Below are 19633 nucleotides of genomic sequence, written 5' to 3' on the forward strand. Positions count from 1 at the left end.
AAACGAAGAACTTGGAAGTCGTCAGCCACTCAGCCTTGTTAAAATACTCCAAGCCAGAAGGTGGCAGTAGCTAGCTGTAATAATGTTGCTATTTTATAGAAATCTCTTGTTAATACTAGCCAGATGGCCACAGCCAGATAACTATCTATCAAGATGATGAAGAAACTGTTTAATTCACTCTCCATAATCCCATATTACCAGTGCCAGCCCATAGCCAAATGTTTAGCTAGCTAGCTAACTTTAGCATATTCGCTAGCTAGCACAATATAGCTAATTAGCTAATTAAGGACACTGAACTAACTCGGCAGCTAACACAGGCAGCTGTTTCATGGAAACTAGCTAAACCATTGTGATTTAATTATAATGTCAATACAAGCTACAGTGGTTAGCAAGCCTGGAGGAAATATTTAGTGTTGTGTGAATTGTGTCTGTGCACTTGGCTAGCTACCATCCCATAGCTTACATTAGATATGACGTGTGACTGGCTCATCCCTGGATGTATGGAGAAAATGCCTTATTTTTTTCATTTTTTTGTTGGCTCCCCCATGTGGATGTTCATGCTCTCTGATTGGCTCAAAGTCAATTTGTAGTATGATATGTTACGTTTGGTATGGTTACATAAGACAGAAGGTTCCTTCCCTTTCCTGCAGTCAATGACCAAAAGCGCCCCCTTTGGTCTCATGGGTGGATTATTATTAATATTTTTCATAATTTAATCATTAATAAAGATTGTTAAAAAAAGATAGCCCTATTTGGTTGTAGCCCTAAGTGTTTCACACTTTTTTGGGTTACTACGTGATTCCATATGCGTTATTTCATAGTTTTGATGTTTTCACTATTATTCTACAATGTAGAAATGAGTAAATATAAAGAAAAACCCTTGAATGAGTTGGTGTGTCCAAACTTTTGGCTGGGAAAGTGAAAGGGGGATACCTAGTCAGTTGTACAACTGAATGCATTCAACTGAAATGTATCTTACACACTTAACCCAACCCCTTTGGCACTGTATATAAAGTGTAATATTGGGATGCAAACTCAAAATTGAATACACTTCAAATATACTGTATATCTGACATGGTGCAGGTGTCTTTATTTTTTAAAATGATTTTGTTTCCAATTAGATTTGTTTAAGACTACTAAGAAGCAGCCTGTGTGACCCTGATTTAGCATACTGTAGTAAAAGGTTAAGTCAAAACATAAGGAGGGTGGTCGGTCACGCGTATAAAGCAAAGGTATAACAATGCAAAGGTTGCATGTTCGAATCTCTTCACGGACAACTTTAGCATTTCAACTAATTAGCAGTTTTTTTACTACTTTGCATGTTAGATAACCCTTCCCCTAACCATATCCATAACCCTTTTTAGCTAACTCCTCCCCTAACCTTAACCATTTAACCTAACTCCTAACCTTAAACTTTAACCTCAAACCCTAACCCCTAGCCTAGTTAACCTTAGCAAATTTGAATTGTTAGCACATAATTTGTTTTGCAAATTCATAACATATCGTACGTTTTGCAAATTCGTAACCTGTCATACGAATTTTAATTCGGAACATATCATACGAAGTGATGGACATCCACAAACTAATACATACCATACGAAATGGATGATGGACATCCACAAACTAATACATACCATACGAAATGGATGATGGACATCCACAAACTAATACATACCATACGAAATGGATGATGGACATCCACAAACTAATACATACCATACGAAATGGATGATGGACATCCACAAACTAATACATACCATACGAAATGGATGATGGACATCCACAAACTAATACATACCATACGAAATGGATGATGGACATCCACAAACTAATACATATCATACGAAATGGATGATGGACATCCACAAACTAATACATATCATACGAAATGGATGATGGACATCCACAAACTAATACATATCATACGAAATGGATGATGGACATCCACAAACTAATACATACCATACGAAATGGATGATGGACATCCACAAACTAATACATACCATACGAAATGGATGATGGACTTCCACAAACTAATACATACCATACGAAATGGATGATGGACATCCACAAACTAATACATACCATACGAAATGGATGATGGACATCCACAAACTAATACATACCATACGAAATGGATGATGGACATCCACAAACTAATACATACCATACGAAATGGATGATGGACATCCACAAACTAATACATACCATACGAAATGGATGATGGACATCCACAAACTAATACATACCATACGAAATGGATGATGGACATCCACAAACTAATACATACCATACGAAATGGATGATGGACATCCACAAACTAATACATACCATACGAAATGGATGATGGACATCCACAAACTAATACATACCATACGAAATGGATGATGGACATCCACAAACTAATACATACCATACGAAATGGATGATGGACATCCACAAACTAATACATACCATACGAAATGGATGATGGACATCCACAAACTAATACATACCATACGAAATGGATGATGGACATCCACAAACTAATACATACCATACGAAATGGATGATGGACATCCACAAACTAATACATACCATACGAAATGGATGATGGACATCCACAAACTAATACATACCATACGAAATGGATGATGGACATCCACAAACTAATACATACCATACGAAATGGATGATGGACATCCACAAACTAATACATACCATACGAAATGGATGATGGACATCCACAAACTAATACATACCATACGAAATGGATGATGGACATCCACAAACTAATACATACCATACGAAATGGATGATGGACATCCACAAACTAATACATACCATACGAAATGGATGATGGACATCCACAAACTAATACATACCATACGAAATGGATGATGGACATCCACAAACTAATACATACCATACGAAATGGATGATGGACATCCACAAACTAATACATACCATACGAAATGATGGACATCCACAAACTAATACATACCATACGAAATGGATGATGGACATCCACAAACTAATACATACCATACGAAATGGATGATGGACATCCACAAACTAATACATACCATACGAAATGGATGATGGACATCCACAAACTAATACATACCATACGAAGTGATGGACATCCACAAACTAATACATACCATACGATGGTGATGGACATCCACAAACTAATACATACCATACGAAGTGATGGACATCCACAAACTAATACATACCATACGAATGGTGATGGACATCCACAAACTAATACATACCATACGAAGTGATGGGATGATGGACATCCACAAACTAATACATACCATACGAAGTGATGGACATCCACAAACTAATACATACCATACGAAGTGATGGACATCCACAAACTAATACATACCATACGAAGTGATGGACATCCACAAACTAATACATACCATACGAAATGGTGATGGACATCCACAAACTAATACATATCATACGAAGTGATGGACATCCACAAACTAATACATACCATACGAAGTGATGGACATCCACAAACTAATACATACCATACGAAGTGATGGACATCCACAAACTAATACATATCATACGAAATGGATGATGGACATCCACAAACTAATACATATCATACGAAATGGATGATGGACATCCACAAACTAATACATACCATACGAAGTGATGGACATCCACAAACTAATACATATCATACGAAATGGATGATGGACATCCACAAACTAATACATATCATACGAAATGGATGATGGACATCCACAAACTAATACATACCATATGAAATGGATGATGGACATCCACAAACTAATACATATCATACGAAATGGATGATGGACATCCACAAACTAATACATACCATACGAAATGGATGATGGACATCCACAAACTAATACATATCATACGAAATGGATGATGGACTTCCACAAACTAATACATACCATACGAAATGGATGATGGACATCCACAAACTAATACATATCATACGAAATGGATGATGGACTTCCACAAACTAATACATATCATACGAAATGGATGATGGACTTCCACAAACTAATACATACCATACGAAATGGATGATGGACATCCACAAACTAATACATATCATACGAAATGGATGATGGACATCCACAAACTAATACATATCATACGAAATGGATGATGGACATCCACAAACTAATACATACCATATGAAATGGATGATGGACATCCACAAACTAATACATATCATACGAAATGGATGATGGACATCCACAAACTAATACATACCATACGAAATGGATGATGGACATCCACAAACTAATACATATCATACGAAATGGATGATGGACATCCACAAACTAATACATACCATACGAAATGGATGATGGACATCCACAAACTAATACATATCATACGAAATGGATGATGGACTTCCACAAACTAATACATACCATACGAAATGGATGATGGACATCCACAAACTAATACATATCATACGAAATGGATGATGGACATCCACAAACTAATACATACCATACGAAATGGATGATGGACATCCACAAACTAATACATATCATACGAAATGGATGATGGACTTCCACAAACTAATACATACCATACGAAATGGATGATGGACATCCACAAACTAATACATATCATACGAAATGGATGATTGACATTCACAAACTAATACATATCATACGAAATGGATGATGGACTTCCACAAACTAATACATATCATACGAAATGGATGATGGACATCCACAAACTAATACATATCATACGAAATGGATGATGGACTTCCACAAACTAATACATATCATACGAAATGGATGATGGACATCCACAAACTAATACATATCATACGAAATGGATGATGGACTTCCACAAACTAATACATACCATACGAAATGGATGATGGACATCCACAAACTAATACATATCATACGAAATGGATGATGGACTTCCACAAACTAATACATACCATACGAAATGGATGATGGACATCCACAAACTAATACATATCATACGAAATGGATGATGGACATCCACAAACTAATACATACCATACGAAATGGATGATGGACATCCACAAACTAATACATATCATACGAAATGGATGATGGACTTCCACAAACTAATACATACCATACGAAATGGATGATGGACATCCACAAACTAATACATATCATACGAAATGGATGATGGACATCCACAAACTAATACATATCATACGAAATGGATGATGGACTTCCACAAACTAATACATATCATACGAAATGGATGATGGACATCCACAAACTAATACATATCATACGAAATGGATGATGGACTTCCACAAACTAATACATATCATACGAAATGGATGATGGACATCCACAAACTAATACATATCATACGAAATGGATGATGGACTTCCACAAACTAATACATACCATACGAAATGGATGATGGACATCCACAAACTAATACATATCATACGAAATGGATGATGGACATCCACAAACTAATACATACCATACGAAATGGATGATGGACATCCACAAACTAATACATATCATACGAAATGGATGATGGACTTCCACAAACTAATACATACCATACGAAATGGATGATGGACATCCACAAACTAATACATACCATACGAAATGGATGATGGACATCCACAAACTAATACATATCATACGAAATGGATGATGGACATCCACAAACTAATACATACCATACGAAATGGATGATGGACATCCACAAACTAATACATATCATACGAAATGGATGATGGACATCCACAAACTAATACATACCATACGAAATGGATGATGGACATCCACAAACTAATACATATCATACGAAATGGATGATGGACTTCCACAAACTAATACATACCATACGAAATGGATGATGGACATCCACAAACTAATACATATCATACGAAATGGATGATGGACATCCACAAACTAATACATATCATACGAAATGGATGATGGACATCCACAAACTAATACATACCATACGAAATGGATGATGGACATCCACAAACTAATACATATCATACGAAATGGATGATGGACATCCACAAACTAATACATACCATACGAAATGGATGATGGACATCCACAAACTAATACATATCATACGAAATGGATGATGGACATCCACAAACTAATACATACCATACGAAATGGATGATGGACATCCACAAACTAATACATATCATACGAAATGGATGATGGACTTCCACAAACTAATACATACCATACGAAATGGATGATGGACATCCACAAACTAATACATATCATACGAAATGGATGATGGACTTCCACAAACTAATACATATCATACGAAATGGATGATGGACTTCCACAAACTAATACATACCATACGAAATGGATGATGGACATCCAAACAAACATACATATCATACGAAATGGATGATGGACATCCACAAACTAATACATATCATACGAAATGGATGATGGACATCCACAAACTAATACATACCATACGAAATGGATGATGGACATCCACAAACTAATACATATCATACGAAATGGATGATGGACATCCACAAACTAATACATACCATACGAAATGGATGATGGACATCCACAAACTAATACATATCATACGAAATGGATGATGGACATCCACAAACTAATACATATCATACGAAATGGATGATGGACATCCACAAACTAATACATACCATACGAAATGGATGATGGACATCCACAAACTAATACATATCATACGAAATGGATGATGGACATCCACAAACTAATACATACCATACGAAATGGATGATGGACATCCACAAACTAATACATATCATACGAAATGGATGATGGACATCCACAAACTAATACATACCATACGAAATGGATGATGGACATCCACAAACTAATACATACCATACGAAATGGATGATGGACATCCACAAACTAATACATATCATACGAAATGGATGATGGACATCCACAAACTAATACATACCATACGAAATGGATGATGGACATCCACAAACTAATACATATCATACGAAATGGATGATGGACATCCACAAACTAATACATACCATACGAAATGGATGATGGACATCCACAAACTAATACATATCATACGAAATGGATGATGGACATCCACAAACTAATACATATCATACGAAATGGATGATGGACATCCACAAACTAATACATACCATACGAAATGGATGATGGACATCCACAAACTAATACATATCATACGAAATGGATGATGGACATCCACAAACTAATACATACCATACGAAATGGATGATGGACATCCACAAACTAATACATACCATACGAAATGGATGATGGACATCCACAAACTAATACATATCATACGAAATGGATGATGGACATCCACAAACTAATACATACCATACGAAATGGATGATGGACATCCACAAACTAATACATATCATACGAAATGGATGATGGACATCCACAAACTAATACATACCATACGAAATGGATGATGGACATCCACAAACTAATACATACCATACGAAATGGATGATGGACATCCACAAACTAATACATACCATACGAAATGGATGATGGACATCCACAAACTAATACATACCATACAAAATGGATGATGGACATCCACAAACTAATACATACCATACGAAATGGATGATGGACATCCACAAACTAATACATACCATACGAAATGGATGATGGACATCCACAAACTAATACATACCATACGAAATGGATGATGGACATCCACAAACTAATACATACCATACGAAATGGATGATGGACATCCACAAACTAATACATACCATACGAAATGGATGATGGACATCCACAAACTAATACATACCATACGAAATGGATGATGGACATCCACAAACTAATACATACCATACGAAATGGATGATGGACATCCACAAACTAATACATATCATACGAAATGGATGATGGACATCCACAAACTAATACATACCATACGAAATGGATGATGGACATCCACAAACTAATACATATCATACGAAATGGATGATGGACATCCACAAACTAATACATATCATACGAAATGGATGATGGACATCCACAAACTAATACATACCATACGAAATGGATGATGGACATCCACAAACTAATACATATCATACGAAATGGATGATGGACATCCACAAACTAATACATATCATACGAAATGGATGATGGACATCCACAAACTAATACATATCATACGAAATGGATGATGGACATCCACAAACTAATACATACCATACGAAATGGATGATGGACATCCACAAACTAATACATATCATACGAAATGGATGATGGACATCCACAAACTAATACATATCATACGAAATGGATGATGGACATCAACAAACTAATACATATCATACGAAATGGATGATGGACATCCACAAATTAATACATATCATACGAAATGGATGATGGACATCCACAAACTAATACATATCATACGAAATGGATGATGGACATCCACAAACTAATACATACCATACAAAATGGATGATGGACATCCACAAACTAATACATACCATACGAAATGGATGATGGACTTCCACAAACTAATACATACCATACAAAATGGATGATGGACATCCACAAACTAATACATACCATACAAAATGGATGATGGACATCCACAAACTAATACATACCATACGAAATGGATGATGGACATCCACAAACTAATACATACCATATGAAATGGATGATGGACATCCACAAACTAATACATACCATACGAAATGGATGATGGACATCCACAAACTAATACATACCATACAAAATGTAAAATACATTGCCATCAGAAAGTATTTACACCACTGGAATTTTTCCACATTTTGTTGTGTTATAGCCTGAATTTAAACTGGATTAAATGTAGATTGTTTTTATCACTACACCTACACACAATACCCCATAATGTCAAAGTGGAATTATGTTTTTTAAAATATATATATAACAAATAAATTAAAAAAGAAAAGCTGAAATGTCTTGAATCCGTGTATTTAAACTCTAGGTTATGGAAAGCCTAAATAAGTTCAGGAGTAAAAAGTTGCTTAACAAGTCACCTAATAAGTTGTATGGACTCACTCTGTGTGTAAGGTCCGACAGTCGAGTAGTGAATTTCAACCACAAATTCAACCACAAAGACCAGGGAGGTTTTCCAATGCCTCGCAAAGAAGGGCACCTATTGCTATCACACATTTTAAAAAAGCAGACATTGAATAACCCTTTGAGCTTGGTGAAGTTATTAATTACACTTTGGATGGTGTATCAATACACTTAGTCATGACACAGATACAGGCATCCTTCCTAACTTGCTGGAGATGAATGAAACTGCTCAGGGATTTCACTATGAGGCCAATGGTGACTTTAAAACAGTTACAGAGTATAATGGCTGTGATGGGATAGAACTGATGATTGATCAACGACATTGTAGTTACGCCACAATACTAACCTAATTGACAGAGTGAAAAGAAGGAAGTGTGTACAGAATAAAAATATTCCAAAACATGCATCCTGTTTGCAACAAGGCACTAAAGTAACACTGTAAAAAATGTGTCAAAGCAATTCACTTTTTGTCCTGAATACAGAGTGTTATGTTTGGGTCAAATCCAATAAAACACATTTCTGAGTACCACTCAAGTGGTGGCTGCTTCATGTTATGGGTATGCTTGTAATCGTTAAGAACTGGGGAGTTTTTCAGAATAAAAAAGACACAGAATGGAGCGAAGCACAGGCAAAATCCTATAGGACAACCTGTTTCAGTGTCACGATCGTTTGTAGAAACGGACCAAGGCGCAGCGAATGTTGAGTTCCACATAATTTTTTAATAGTGAAACAATAAACTAATAACGAAACGTGATGACAATGAAGTGCTGACATACAACTACCCATAAACAATATCCCACAAACACAGGTGGGAACAAACACTACTTAAATATGATCCCCAATTACAGACAACGATTACCAGCTGCCTCTAATTGGGAATCATACAAATCACCAACATAGAAACATGAAAACTAGAACACCCACATATAAATAATAAACTAGACTAACCCCCCAGTCACATCCTGACCTACTCCACCATAGAAAATAAGGACTCTATATGGTCAGGACGTGACATTCAGTCTGCTTTCCATCAGATACTGGAAGATGAATTCACCTTTCAGCAGGACAATAATCTAAAACACAAGGGCAAATCTACACTGGAGTTGCTTACCAAGAAGACAGTGAATGTTCCTGAGTGGCCGAGTTACAGTTTTGACTTAAATCTGTTTGAAAATCTATGGCAAGACTTCAAAATGGCTGTCTAGCCATGATCAACAACACATTTCACAGAGCTTGAAGAATTCTTAAAATAATAATGTTAAAATGTTGTACAATCCAGGTGTGCTAAGCTCTTATAGACTTTGTATTATAGGGTATGGTGTATAGATGGGTGAGAAAAAAACTGATACAGTGGGGCAAAAAAGTATTTAGTCAGCCACCAATTGTGCAAGTTCTCCCACTTAAAAAGATGAGAGAGGCCTGTAATTTTCCTCATAGGTACACTTCAACTATGACAGACAAAATGAGAAAATAAATCCAGAAAATCACATTGTAGGATTTTTAATGAATTTATTTGCAAATTATGGTGGAAAATAAGTATTTGGTCAATAACAAAAGTTTATCTCAATACTTTGTTATATACCCTTTGTTGGCAATGACAGAGGTCAAATGTTTTCTGTAAGTCTTCACAAGGTTTTCACACACTGTTGCTGGTATTTTGGCCCATTCCTCCATGCAGATCTCCTCTAGAGCAGTGATCTTTTGGGGCTGTTGCTGGGCATCACGGACTTTCAACTCCCTCCAAAGATTTTCTATGGGGTTGAGATCAGGAGACTGGCTAGGACACTCCAGGACCTTGAAGCCACTCCTTCGTTTCCCAGGCGGTGTGTTTTGTCATGTTTTGATCATTGTCATGCTGAAAGACCCAGCCACGTTTCATCTTCAATGACCTTGCTGATGGAAGGAGGTTTTCACTCAAAATCTCACGATACATGGCCCCATTCATTCTTTCCTTTACACGGTTCAGTCGTCCTGGTCCCTTTGCAGAAAAACAGCCCCAAAGCATGATGTTTCCATCCCCATGCTTCACAGTAGGTATGGTGTTCTTTGGATGCAACAAAGCATTCTTTGTCCTCCAAACACGACGAGTTGAGTTTTTACCAAAAAGTTATATTTTGGTTTCATCTGACCATATGACATTCTCCCAATCTTCTTCTGGATCATCCAAATGCTCTCTAGCAAACTTCAGACGGGCCTGGACATGTACTGGCTTAAGCAGGGGGACACGTCTGGCACTGCAGGATTTGAGTCCCTGGCGGCGTAGTGTGTTACTGATGGTAGGCTTTGTTACTTTGGTCCCGGCTCTCTGCAGGTCATTCACTAGGTCACTAGATCATGTTCTTGTGATCATTTTGACCCCACGGGGTGAGATCTTGCATGGTGCCCCAGATCGAGGGAGATAATCAGTGGTCTTGTATGTCTTCCATTTCCTAATAATTGCTCCCACAGTTGATTTCTTCAAACCAAGCTGCTTACCTATTGCAGATTCAGTCTTCCCAGCCTGGTGCAGGTCTAAAATTTTGTTTCTGGTGTCCTTTGACAGCTCTTTGGTCTTGGCCATAGTGGAGTTTGGAGTGTTACTGTTTCAGGTTGTGGACAGGTGTATTTTATACTGATAACAAGTTCAAACAGGTGCCTATAATACAGGTAACGAGTGGAGGACAGAAGAGCCTCTTAAAGAAGAAGATACAGGTCTGTGAGAGCCAGAAATCTTGCTTGTTTGTAGGTGACCAAATACTTATTTTCCACCATAATTTGCAAATAAATTCATTAAAAATCTTACAATGTGATTAGTTGAAGGGTACCTATGATGAAAATTACAGGCCTCTCTCATCTTTTTAAGTGGGAGAACTTGCCCAATTGGTGGCTGACTAAATACTTTTTTGCCCCACTGTATTTAATCCATTCTTTATTCAGGCTGTAACACCAAATGAGGAATAAGTCAAGGGGTATGAATACTTTCTGAAGGCACTGTATCATACTAAATGGAGTGTCTTGGATTTACGTACAGGTTTCCCACAGTGATAAGTACCAATCCGCAGTGAGATTCTAGATGTGTTTCATGCTTTAGAATCCCTAAGCCTCTGTTAAACAGAGCACTCACACTTGCAATATTCTCTGCTGTATGGTCTTGTTTATGGCTCTTCTGTGAATACTTTATTTATATATATATTTTATTGTTAACACATTCGGAAAGCTTCCTTGAGATCCCAGATGACGTTGGATGCCTCCTGTGGTATAAAATAAACAGGCAGTGAAATATGATTTCCAGAATTTGTTTATCCAAGTGGTTTATTTTAATGTAAAACTCACTGACCAGGATGGCAGCATGATCCCCTCCACCCTCATTTAACGGAGTAAGTGTGGACAAGTTGTAGCTCAAGGGTTTACTTAATAATTAAGTTCAGCTGATGCTATTGAAATGTAAGGACAGATTCAGGGAGGAGGCATTCCTAACTACTACGAATAAGAGAAAGATCTTAATGTCCCATCCTCTATAAATAAGCTAAAGGTTTTATTGCCAAGTCTAAAAGACATGCCCAATCTTTTGTGTTTGATCTGTGTTGTTAATTTATGTCAACAAGAGGACTTAATATGCTATATGTCAATCCAGAGAGAAGGTTATGAGCTGTTGTGTTATGGTTACCTTGTATGGAACTTATTGTCCCGGTTTTTCATGAAAACTAAATTGGGATATTCAATAAATGGGTACCATGAAAATGACTTGTATTTAAAGGCCTCGTCAGGGAACATTGAGTAAGGGAAAGGGTGATACCTAGTCAGTTGTACAACTGAGTGCCTTCATCTGCAATGTGTCTTCCCCATTTAACCCAACCCCTCTGAATCAGAGGTGCGGTGGGCTGCCTTAATCAACATTCACAGCACCTGGGGAACAGTGGGTTAACTGCCTTGCTCAGGGTCAGAACAACAGATTTTTACTTTGTCAGCTCGGGGATTCAATCAAGCAACCTTTCGGTTACTGGCCCAACACTCTAACCACTAGGCTACCTGCCGCCCCTACACTCCAACCACTAGGCTACCTGCCGCCCCTACACTCCAACCACTAGGCTACCTGCCGTAAGCTAACTCTACTTAAGTTTGATGGATCTGTTTGTCATTATACTATTTTGCGTCAGTGGCGTCTTCAGTAATCTACTTGTCTTGATTGAACTGGCTGTTCATGCAGCTGTGTTGATCTACAGGCCCCAGGGTAGACAATATCTCATTTGAACTTTAAAATGGAAGGACAGCCTGGTGTCCCACTGTCTAATAGTCCTCTGCTGTCAACCATGTTGTGTGGAAACACTAGGGACACACAGTCAATAAAAACAATCATGTAACCACTTGTCTCTCTCTTTCGCTCTCTCGCTTTCAGCTGGCAGCTCCAGTCATGCTCTACTGGACATGTCCCTGGAGGAGAGCTTCATGTTTCCCCATCACTTGAGTCGTAAGGACAAGAGCCAAGGTAAGAATCATCCACACCAAGCTGTTTGTCATTTGGAGACCTAGGGAAGAAGCATGATTTACTTAGTAAATCAATCACATAGAACTCGCTCCCATATCGTTAGTATGAAATATTCAGTGTCTACAGATCTTCATTTAATCACCCTTTGTTGCTGATCATTTTGCTGCACAGAAGGAAATACAAAATTGTAGTGTATTTGAGTTGTATCAACCCCGACAAAAATAGCCATGAATTATAATCCACATAATAATTCACATTTCCTGTTTGTGCAGATTATTTTCCTGCTGTAGAAAACTGGCTCAAATTTAAGTTCCTACATCTGTATGAAACCCAACCTGTTTAGTTTCATTAATGATAATGTGTGTCAGGGACAATGGGGTTCCGGGTTTCTGTTACCTATAAATGTGTTGCCCAATAGGGCTGCCGTTTCTCTTATGTGTGGTCTGCAGAGAGTGAATCAATGTCATTTAAACTATAGAAAGCATTAATCTAATAGTGTTTGTCATAGCTGTTACAACATTGTAATGTGTTCAAAGCTCACGTTGGCAGTCGCGTTTGTTCTAAATGAGTCTTTGCGCATTAAATGAAGACCCTGATGAAATTGAGCTTCACACAAAAATCCTCATCTGCATGTTTTATTTACGACCAAAACGTGTCTTAAATTTTTCACCTAACCGCTTACATTCTAGTATTTCTGTGTCCCAGAGGGAAGAGATGTGGTTGTCTTATTAGTGGTTTCACTCCTTCAGGACACATCACATGACTCCCTCCTCATTCACTTGGATTAGATTAGGATTGTTAGACTCAACATGCCAATTATGGAGCCCTTAAAAATGTATATTTTCCTTTTCCAGACTGACATTCCCTGCTCTTCTTTGATTATATTGGAGTTGTTTTTATGTTTGATCATTCACAAATCACTAGTTGGTGCTACAGTACGCTTCTTCAGACACCAAGGAACGTTCTTAGTCTGCACTATAAAGCAATTTTGAATTGTCTTGTCGGTGTCGATTTGGAGACTCATATCTCTTGCACTGAACATTGGGAAAGTTAAAGCGCTAATGGAATCCGTCTGAAACAGCTCAGAACACTAAGCAGGGTTTCTAAGGTCATTTTAATCGAGCTTAGTTGATGAGAAGAAAGTGTACTGAATATGTACTGACATGAGTCATTTGAACGTGAGTGTGTGTGTCTAGTAGCATTATGTTAAATTATGGCTTTTTGTTAAGGCTCTGATATGCTTTATAATGGGTTTTCAATGTTAAACTAAAAAGACAATTTCAACTAATTATGCTGTATGCCTGTATCTGGTTTGGCGTCTGCTGTTCTTGGAGATAGTCAGAGTGGTCTACTTATTGCCACTGTCTGAGTCTGGTAAATGTGCTCTCAGGTAATGGGGCAGCAGGTAGCCTGTTGGGTGTTGGGCCAGTAACCTGAAAGGTTGCTAGATTGAATCCCTAAACTAACAAGGTAAAATTCAGTCGTTCTGCCCCTGAACAACCCACTGTTCCTAGGCCGTTATTGTAAATAAGAACTTGTTCTTAACTGACCTGCCTGGTTAAATAAAATACAAAATATCCATGTCAGAAAGCTCCTTTGGTACAAGTGAAAACTGTTGGTGACTGTTGTGAGGCTACCAATTATGTAGATCACTCTGCATCACTTGTCTGAATATGTTGACAGTAGAAACAGTAAAGCCTTCAAACTGTGGTAACAGTACCAAGGACACTGTTTCTATTTTAGCCAATTTACTGGAACCATAATGGTTTCAACTGATAATTGCCCTGAGATTTGGTTCACTTCTACTAATTTCACCCATGGGCATCTGGAGTGTTTACTTCTGTTAGGAGCTGTTGGGAGAGTGGAGTTGGTAGGCTTTGTGATGTCCTCATTTCATCATATTTCTGAAGCAAGCTGCAATGTTGGCCTAATTTGGCATCAGATGAGGATCATTAGTTCCATGCATTTCTGTCATTCATTTGTATAATTAATTTAAACTAATTTAATTACAATCAGGTGCAGTTTCCCTCTTGATTTCCATGTTGACGTGAATGAATACAGTACTGAACACAGTACAATAGAAATGACATCATACAGTGGCCAATGTTTAGCAAGAATGTGTGAACGGAACATAGAGTCAGTCTCAGACATAATGGATCTCTTTTTCCTCACTCCTGCAGCTACCTCTTGTGATTTTGAATCGCCTTGCTCTTGGACCTTCTCCAATCACAGTGTCAGAAATGACTGGAGGGCCATGTCACCACAGCAACAAAGATCCAGCACACAGGCCATGAAGCCAGTCAGCGACCATTCAGAGGGGAACTCTGACGGTAAGGGAGGAAGCACAGTCACAAAGAGAATACTCTATGTGTGTTTCACTCACACCTTTAAATGTGCTACTCCTTTCATCTCACTGAGAGCATAGTGTAGTATACTGTGTTGTGTCTTTGGCATCATTAAAAGTGAAGACTGTTATTTTATCAAATCAATTCTCAAATCAATTCTCTGTAATTAAACTAATCGTGATTAAACGAATCATGTAAATGTAATTAACTAGGAAGTCGGGGCACCATGGAAAATCTTCAGATTACAAAGTTATATATTTTTTAAACATTTTGTACAAAGATATTTTAATATCTGATCAATTAGTCTTCCATTAATGAATTATTCTTTACCTCCCGTCAGTCTCATTCCAAACGTCGTAAATTGTTGGTTATTTGCACAAACCCAGCCTTTCGTATGAATCATCCATACACCAATTTGCGTAATTATTTATTTAATAACTAACTAAATAATCACAGAAATGCATAAACAAACAAACAGTAGATATGTTACTAAAAAGTGATAGGGAAGATTCCCTAGTGGGCTAAGCCGATATGACGGCTTTGATGGACGAAGGGAAGTGGGTGTGGACTGAGAGAGAGCGGGAAAGAGAAAAAGGGATCACTACACACAGTTGATAATTATATTCATTGAAATACTAATCCTTTGCACATGAACGCTCACTCATTCTGGAATAATTGCAATCAATATATATTTACACCCATGTGTCGTGATCTTCTCTGTTGGAGTCCGGTCCGTCTGCTGGAGAGTTCCAAGTCTCTCTCTCTCTCTTTCTGTTTCCCTGAAGATCAAATTCTTTCGTGGTTAGATGGATACTTCAGGGTACCATTCAGAAATATTCTCATAGAATAGATGTTTCAGCGGTTGTCGGTATTCACATCTCAGGTTTACATAATTTCTAGCTGCAGACTAGTAATTAGTATCTAAGATTTTCTCTTATTCGGTAGGGTTCGATAGTCTCAGAGTTGAACCGTTTCCAGCCGTGTAGCCAATGCTCCACGTGGTATGGTCAGGAATTCAATAACTATTCGCAATCACAGCTCACGCTGTGGGTTTGCTTAGTCTAAACTATTCGCAATCACAGCTCACGCTGTGGGTTTGCTTAGTCTAAACTATTCGCAATCACAGCTCACGCTGTGGGTTTGCTTAGTCTAAACTATTCATAATCACAGCTCACGCTGTGGGTTTGCTTAGTCTAAACTATTCGCAATCACAGCTCACGCTGTGGGTTTGCTTAGTCTAAACTATTCATAATCACAGCTCACGCTGTGGGTTTGCTTAGTCTAAACTATTCGCAATCACAACTCACGCTGTGGGTTTGCTTAGTCTAAACTATTCATAATCACAGCTCACGCTGTGGGTTTGCTTAGTCTAAACTATTCGCAATCACAGCTCACGCTGTGGGTTTGCTTAGTCTAAACTATTCATAATCACAGCTCACGCTGTGGGTTTGCTTAGTCTAAACTATTCATAATCACAGCTCACGCTGTGGGTTTGCTTAGTCTAAACTATTCATAATCACAGCTCACGCTGTGGGTTTGCTTAGTCTAAACTATTCGCAATCACAGCTCACGCTGTGGGTTTGCTTAGTCTAAACTATTCATAATCACAGCTCACGCTGTGGGATTGCTCAGTCTAAACTATTCGCAATCACAGCTCACACTGTGGGTTTGCTTAGTCTAAACTATTCATAATCACAGCTCACGCTGTGGGATTGCTCAGTCTTGGTACTCTAACCTGTGCCAGCTCAGCTGACACCGAGGTATTCATGGTCTGAAGAGGATTTCCTCAGGAGGGGTTTTTATTCGTAACAATAGGAAAGGGCTGTTCCATGATGCCGGGTGAGGTCATGGGGGAGGTCATGGGGGAGGTCATGGGGGAGGGCCAATGACTTTAAACTTTAAAGGAAATATAAACTCTCACATTAAAGGTTTACTATCACATTACATCATTTCACAAATAGTTTAATCTTTACCCATTCATTTAATACAATAATTAGATGCAAACCTCATAACGGAGGCACATGTATAAACAGAGTAATGTAATGTGGCTGTATTGTCTTTCATTTGGTCACAAACATGAAAAAGAAAACTGACCGGTCGTAGCTGGCTTCTCCACTGACTGTTTACACATTCTCCAAAACATGGATATTGTTCAGTTCTCAAATTCTGTGATGTAGTAGAAGTTCCTTTGTTCTACTGTGAAACTCTCTCTCTCTCTATACTGCATGGTCGGGGGAGAGAGTCTCCGCCAGGAATTTACGGCCTGAGATAACAGAACCTGGGTTTAGGAGAGAGTGAGAGAGAGGGGAAAGGCACAATCTATATCCAGAAAGGTCCACGTCATGACAGCTGTATTCAGGGAGATGTAATGGAATTGTTAGAGAGATGGTGACGTGTGTTGAGCGCCTGGGGGGGACCCGGCCAAGAGAAACAGAGCTACGGTGTGTAACACTGTAAGGAGGTCTATGTGCAGTAGGATAATGCAGCATTTTTACCCTAATCATTTTGATGTGTTGTTTTGCTTCATAATTAACTGAAAATACTGCTTTCAGTCAGAACAATACAAATATTTCGCTATGGGTTGGGTTTTTCGTCCAAACACTTCAGTTGACTTTGTGGAAATTATTGTCTGCCCCCCCCCCATTCCAGGTCACTTCCTGCTTTTGAGTCCCTCCGCTTCCTCCAGGGCATCTAGGAAGTGTGAATACTACATCACTAGTCCAGTGGTCTACAGTAGTGGCCCACTGTGCCATCTGCAGCTGGCCCGCTTTGAGCTGGGGCCCACCGCTGGAAACCTCTCAGTCTTAGTGAAAGCAGTCGAGTCAGCATCTGTCATCAGCACAACAGCTCTCAGTGGCAGAGACCAAGATGGCACCAGGTTAGCATGTTTTGATTTTATGCTTGTTCACTTTAACATTCTACACAACTTCTCAACAATCTCTCTTTTGTATTCTTACAGTAGTAGCATTTGCTCAACGAGATTTTTAGTGCGACCATGTGTATCTCACTTGCGGTACTCTACCTTGCATCTTGAGTAAGTTCGTAGCAAATCAAATCAAACTTTATTTGTCACATGCGCTGAATACAACAAGTGTAGATCTTACTGTGAAATGCTTACTTACAAGCCCTTAACCAACAGTGCAGTTCAAGAAGAGTTAAGAAAATATTTACCAAATAAACTAAAGTAACAAAATAAAAATAACAATAACGAGGCTATATACAAGGGCTACCGAGTCTGTGCGGGGGTAGATATTAAACAGCGAGTAGCAGCAGTGTACAAAACAAATAGGGGGATTCATGTAAATAGTCCGGTGGCCATTTGATTAATTGTTCAGCAGTCTTATGGCTTGGGGATAGAAGCTGTTAAGGAGCCTTTTGGTCCTAGACTTGGTGCTCTGGTACCGCTTACCGTGCGTTAGCAGAGAAAACCGACTATGACTTGGGTGACTGGAGTCTCTGACAATTTTATGGTCTTTCCTCTGACACCGCCTATTATTGTAGATCCTGGATGGCAGGAAGCTTGGCCCCAATGATATACTGGTCCGTACGCACTACCTTCTCTAGCGCCTTACAGTCAGATGCCAAGCACTTGCCATACCAGGCTGTGATGCAACCTGTCAGGATGCTCTCGATGGTGCAGCTGTATAACGTTTTGAGGATCTGGGGACCAATTGCCCAATCTTTTAGTTTCCTGAGGGGGAATAGGCTTTGTCGTGCCCTCT

At 38.4% G+C, this 19633-nt stretch overlaps 1 protein-coding gene across 2 annotated transcripts in view; it reads left to right on the top strand.

The window, feature by feature from the left end:
- The window catches only part of LOC118372812 (tyrosine-protein kinase receptor-like), an 86665-nt gene that overhangs the window by 11043 nt on the left and 55989 nt on the right, over positions 1 to 19633 (top strand). For both annotated transcript variants that reach the window (XM_035758814.2, XM_035758813.2), the window contains exons 2-4: positions 13477 to 13566; positions 15747 to 15896; positions 18561 to 18789. In XM_035758814.2, coding sequence (XP_035614707.1) covers positions 13477 to 13566; positions 15747 to 15896; positions 18561 to 18789 — 469 coding nt within the window. The remainder of the gene's footprint in view (positions 1 to 13476; positions 13567 to 15746; positions 15897 to 18560; positions 18790 to 19633) is intronic.

Source organism: Oncorhynchus keta, chromosome 29, assembly GCF_023373465.1.
Source record: "Oncorhynchus keta strain PuntledgeMale-10-30-2019 chromosome 29, Oket_V2, whole genome shotgun sequence".
In the NCBI taxonomy this organism is placed as follows: Eukaryota; Metazoa; Chordata; class Actinopteri; order Salmoniformes; family Salmonidae; genus Oncorhynchus; species Oncorhynchus keta.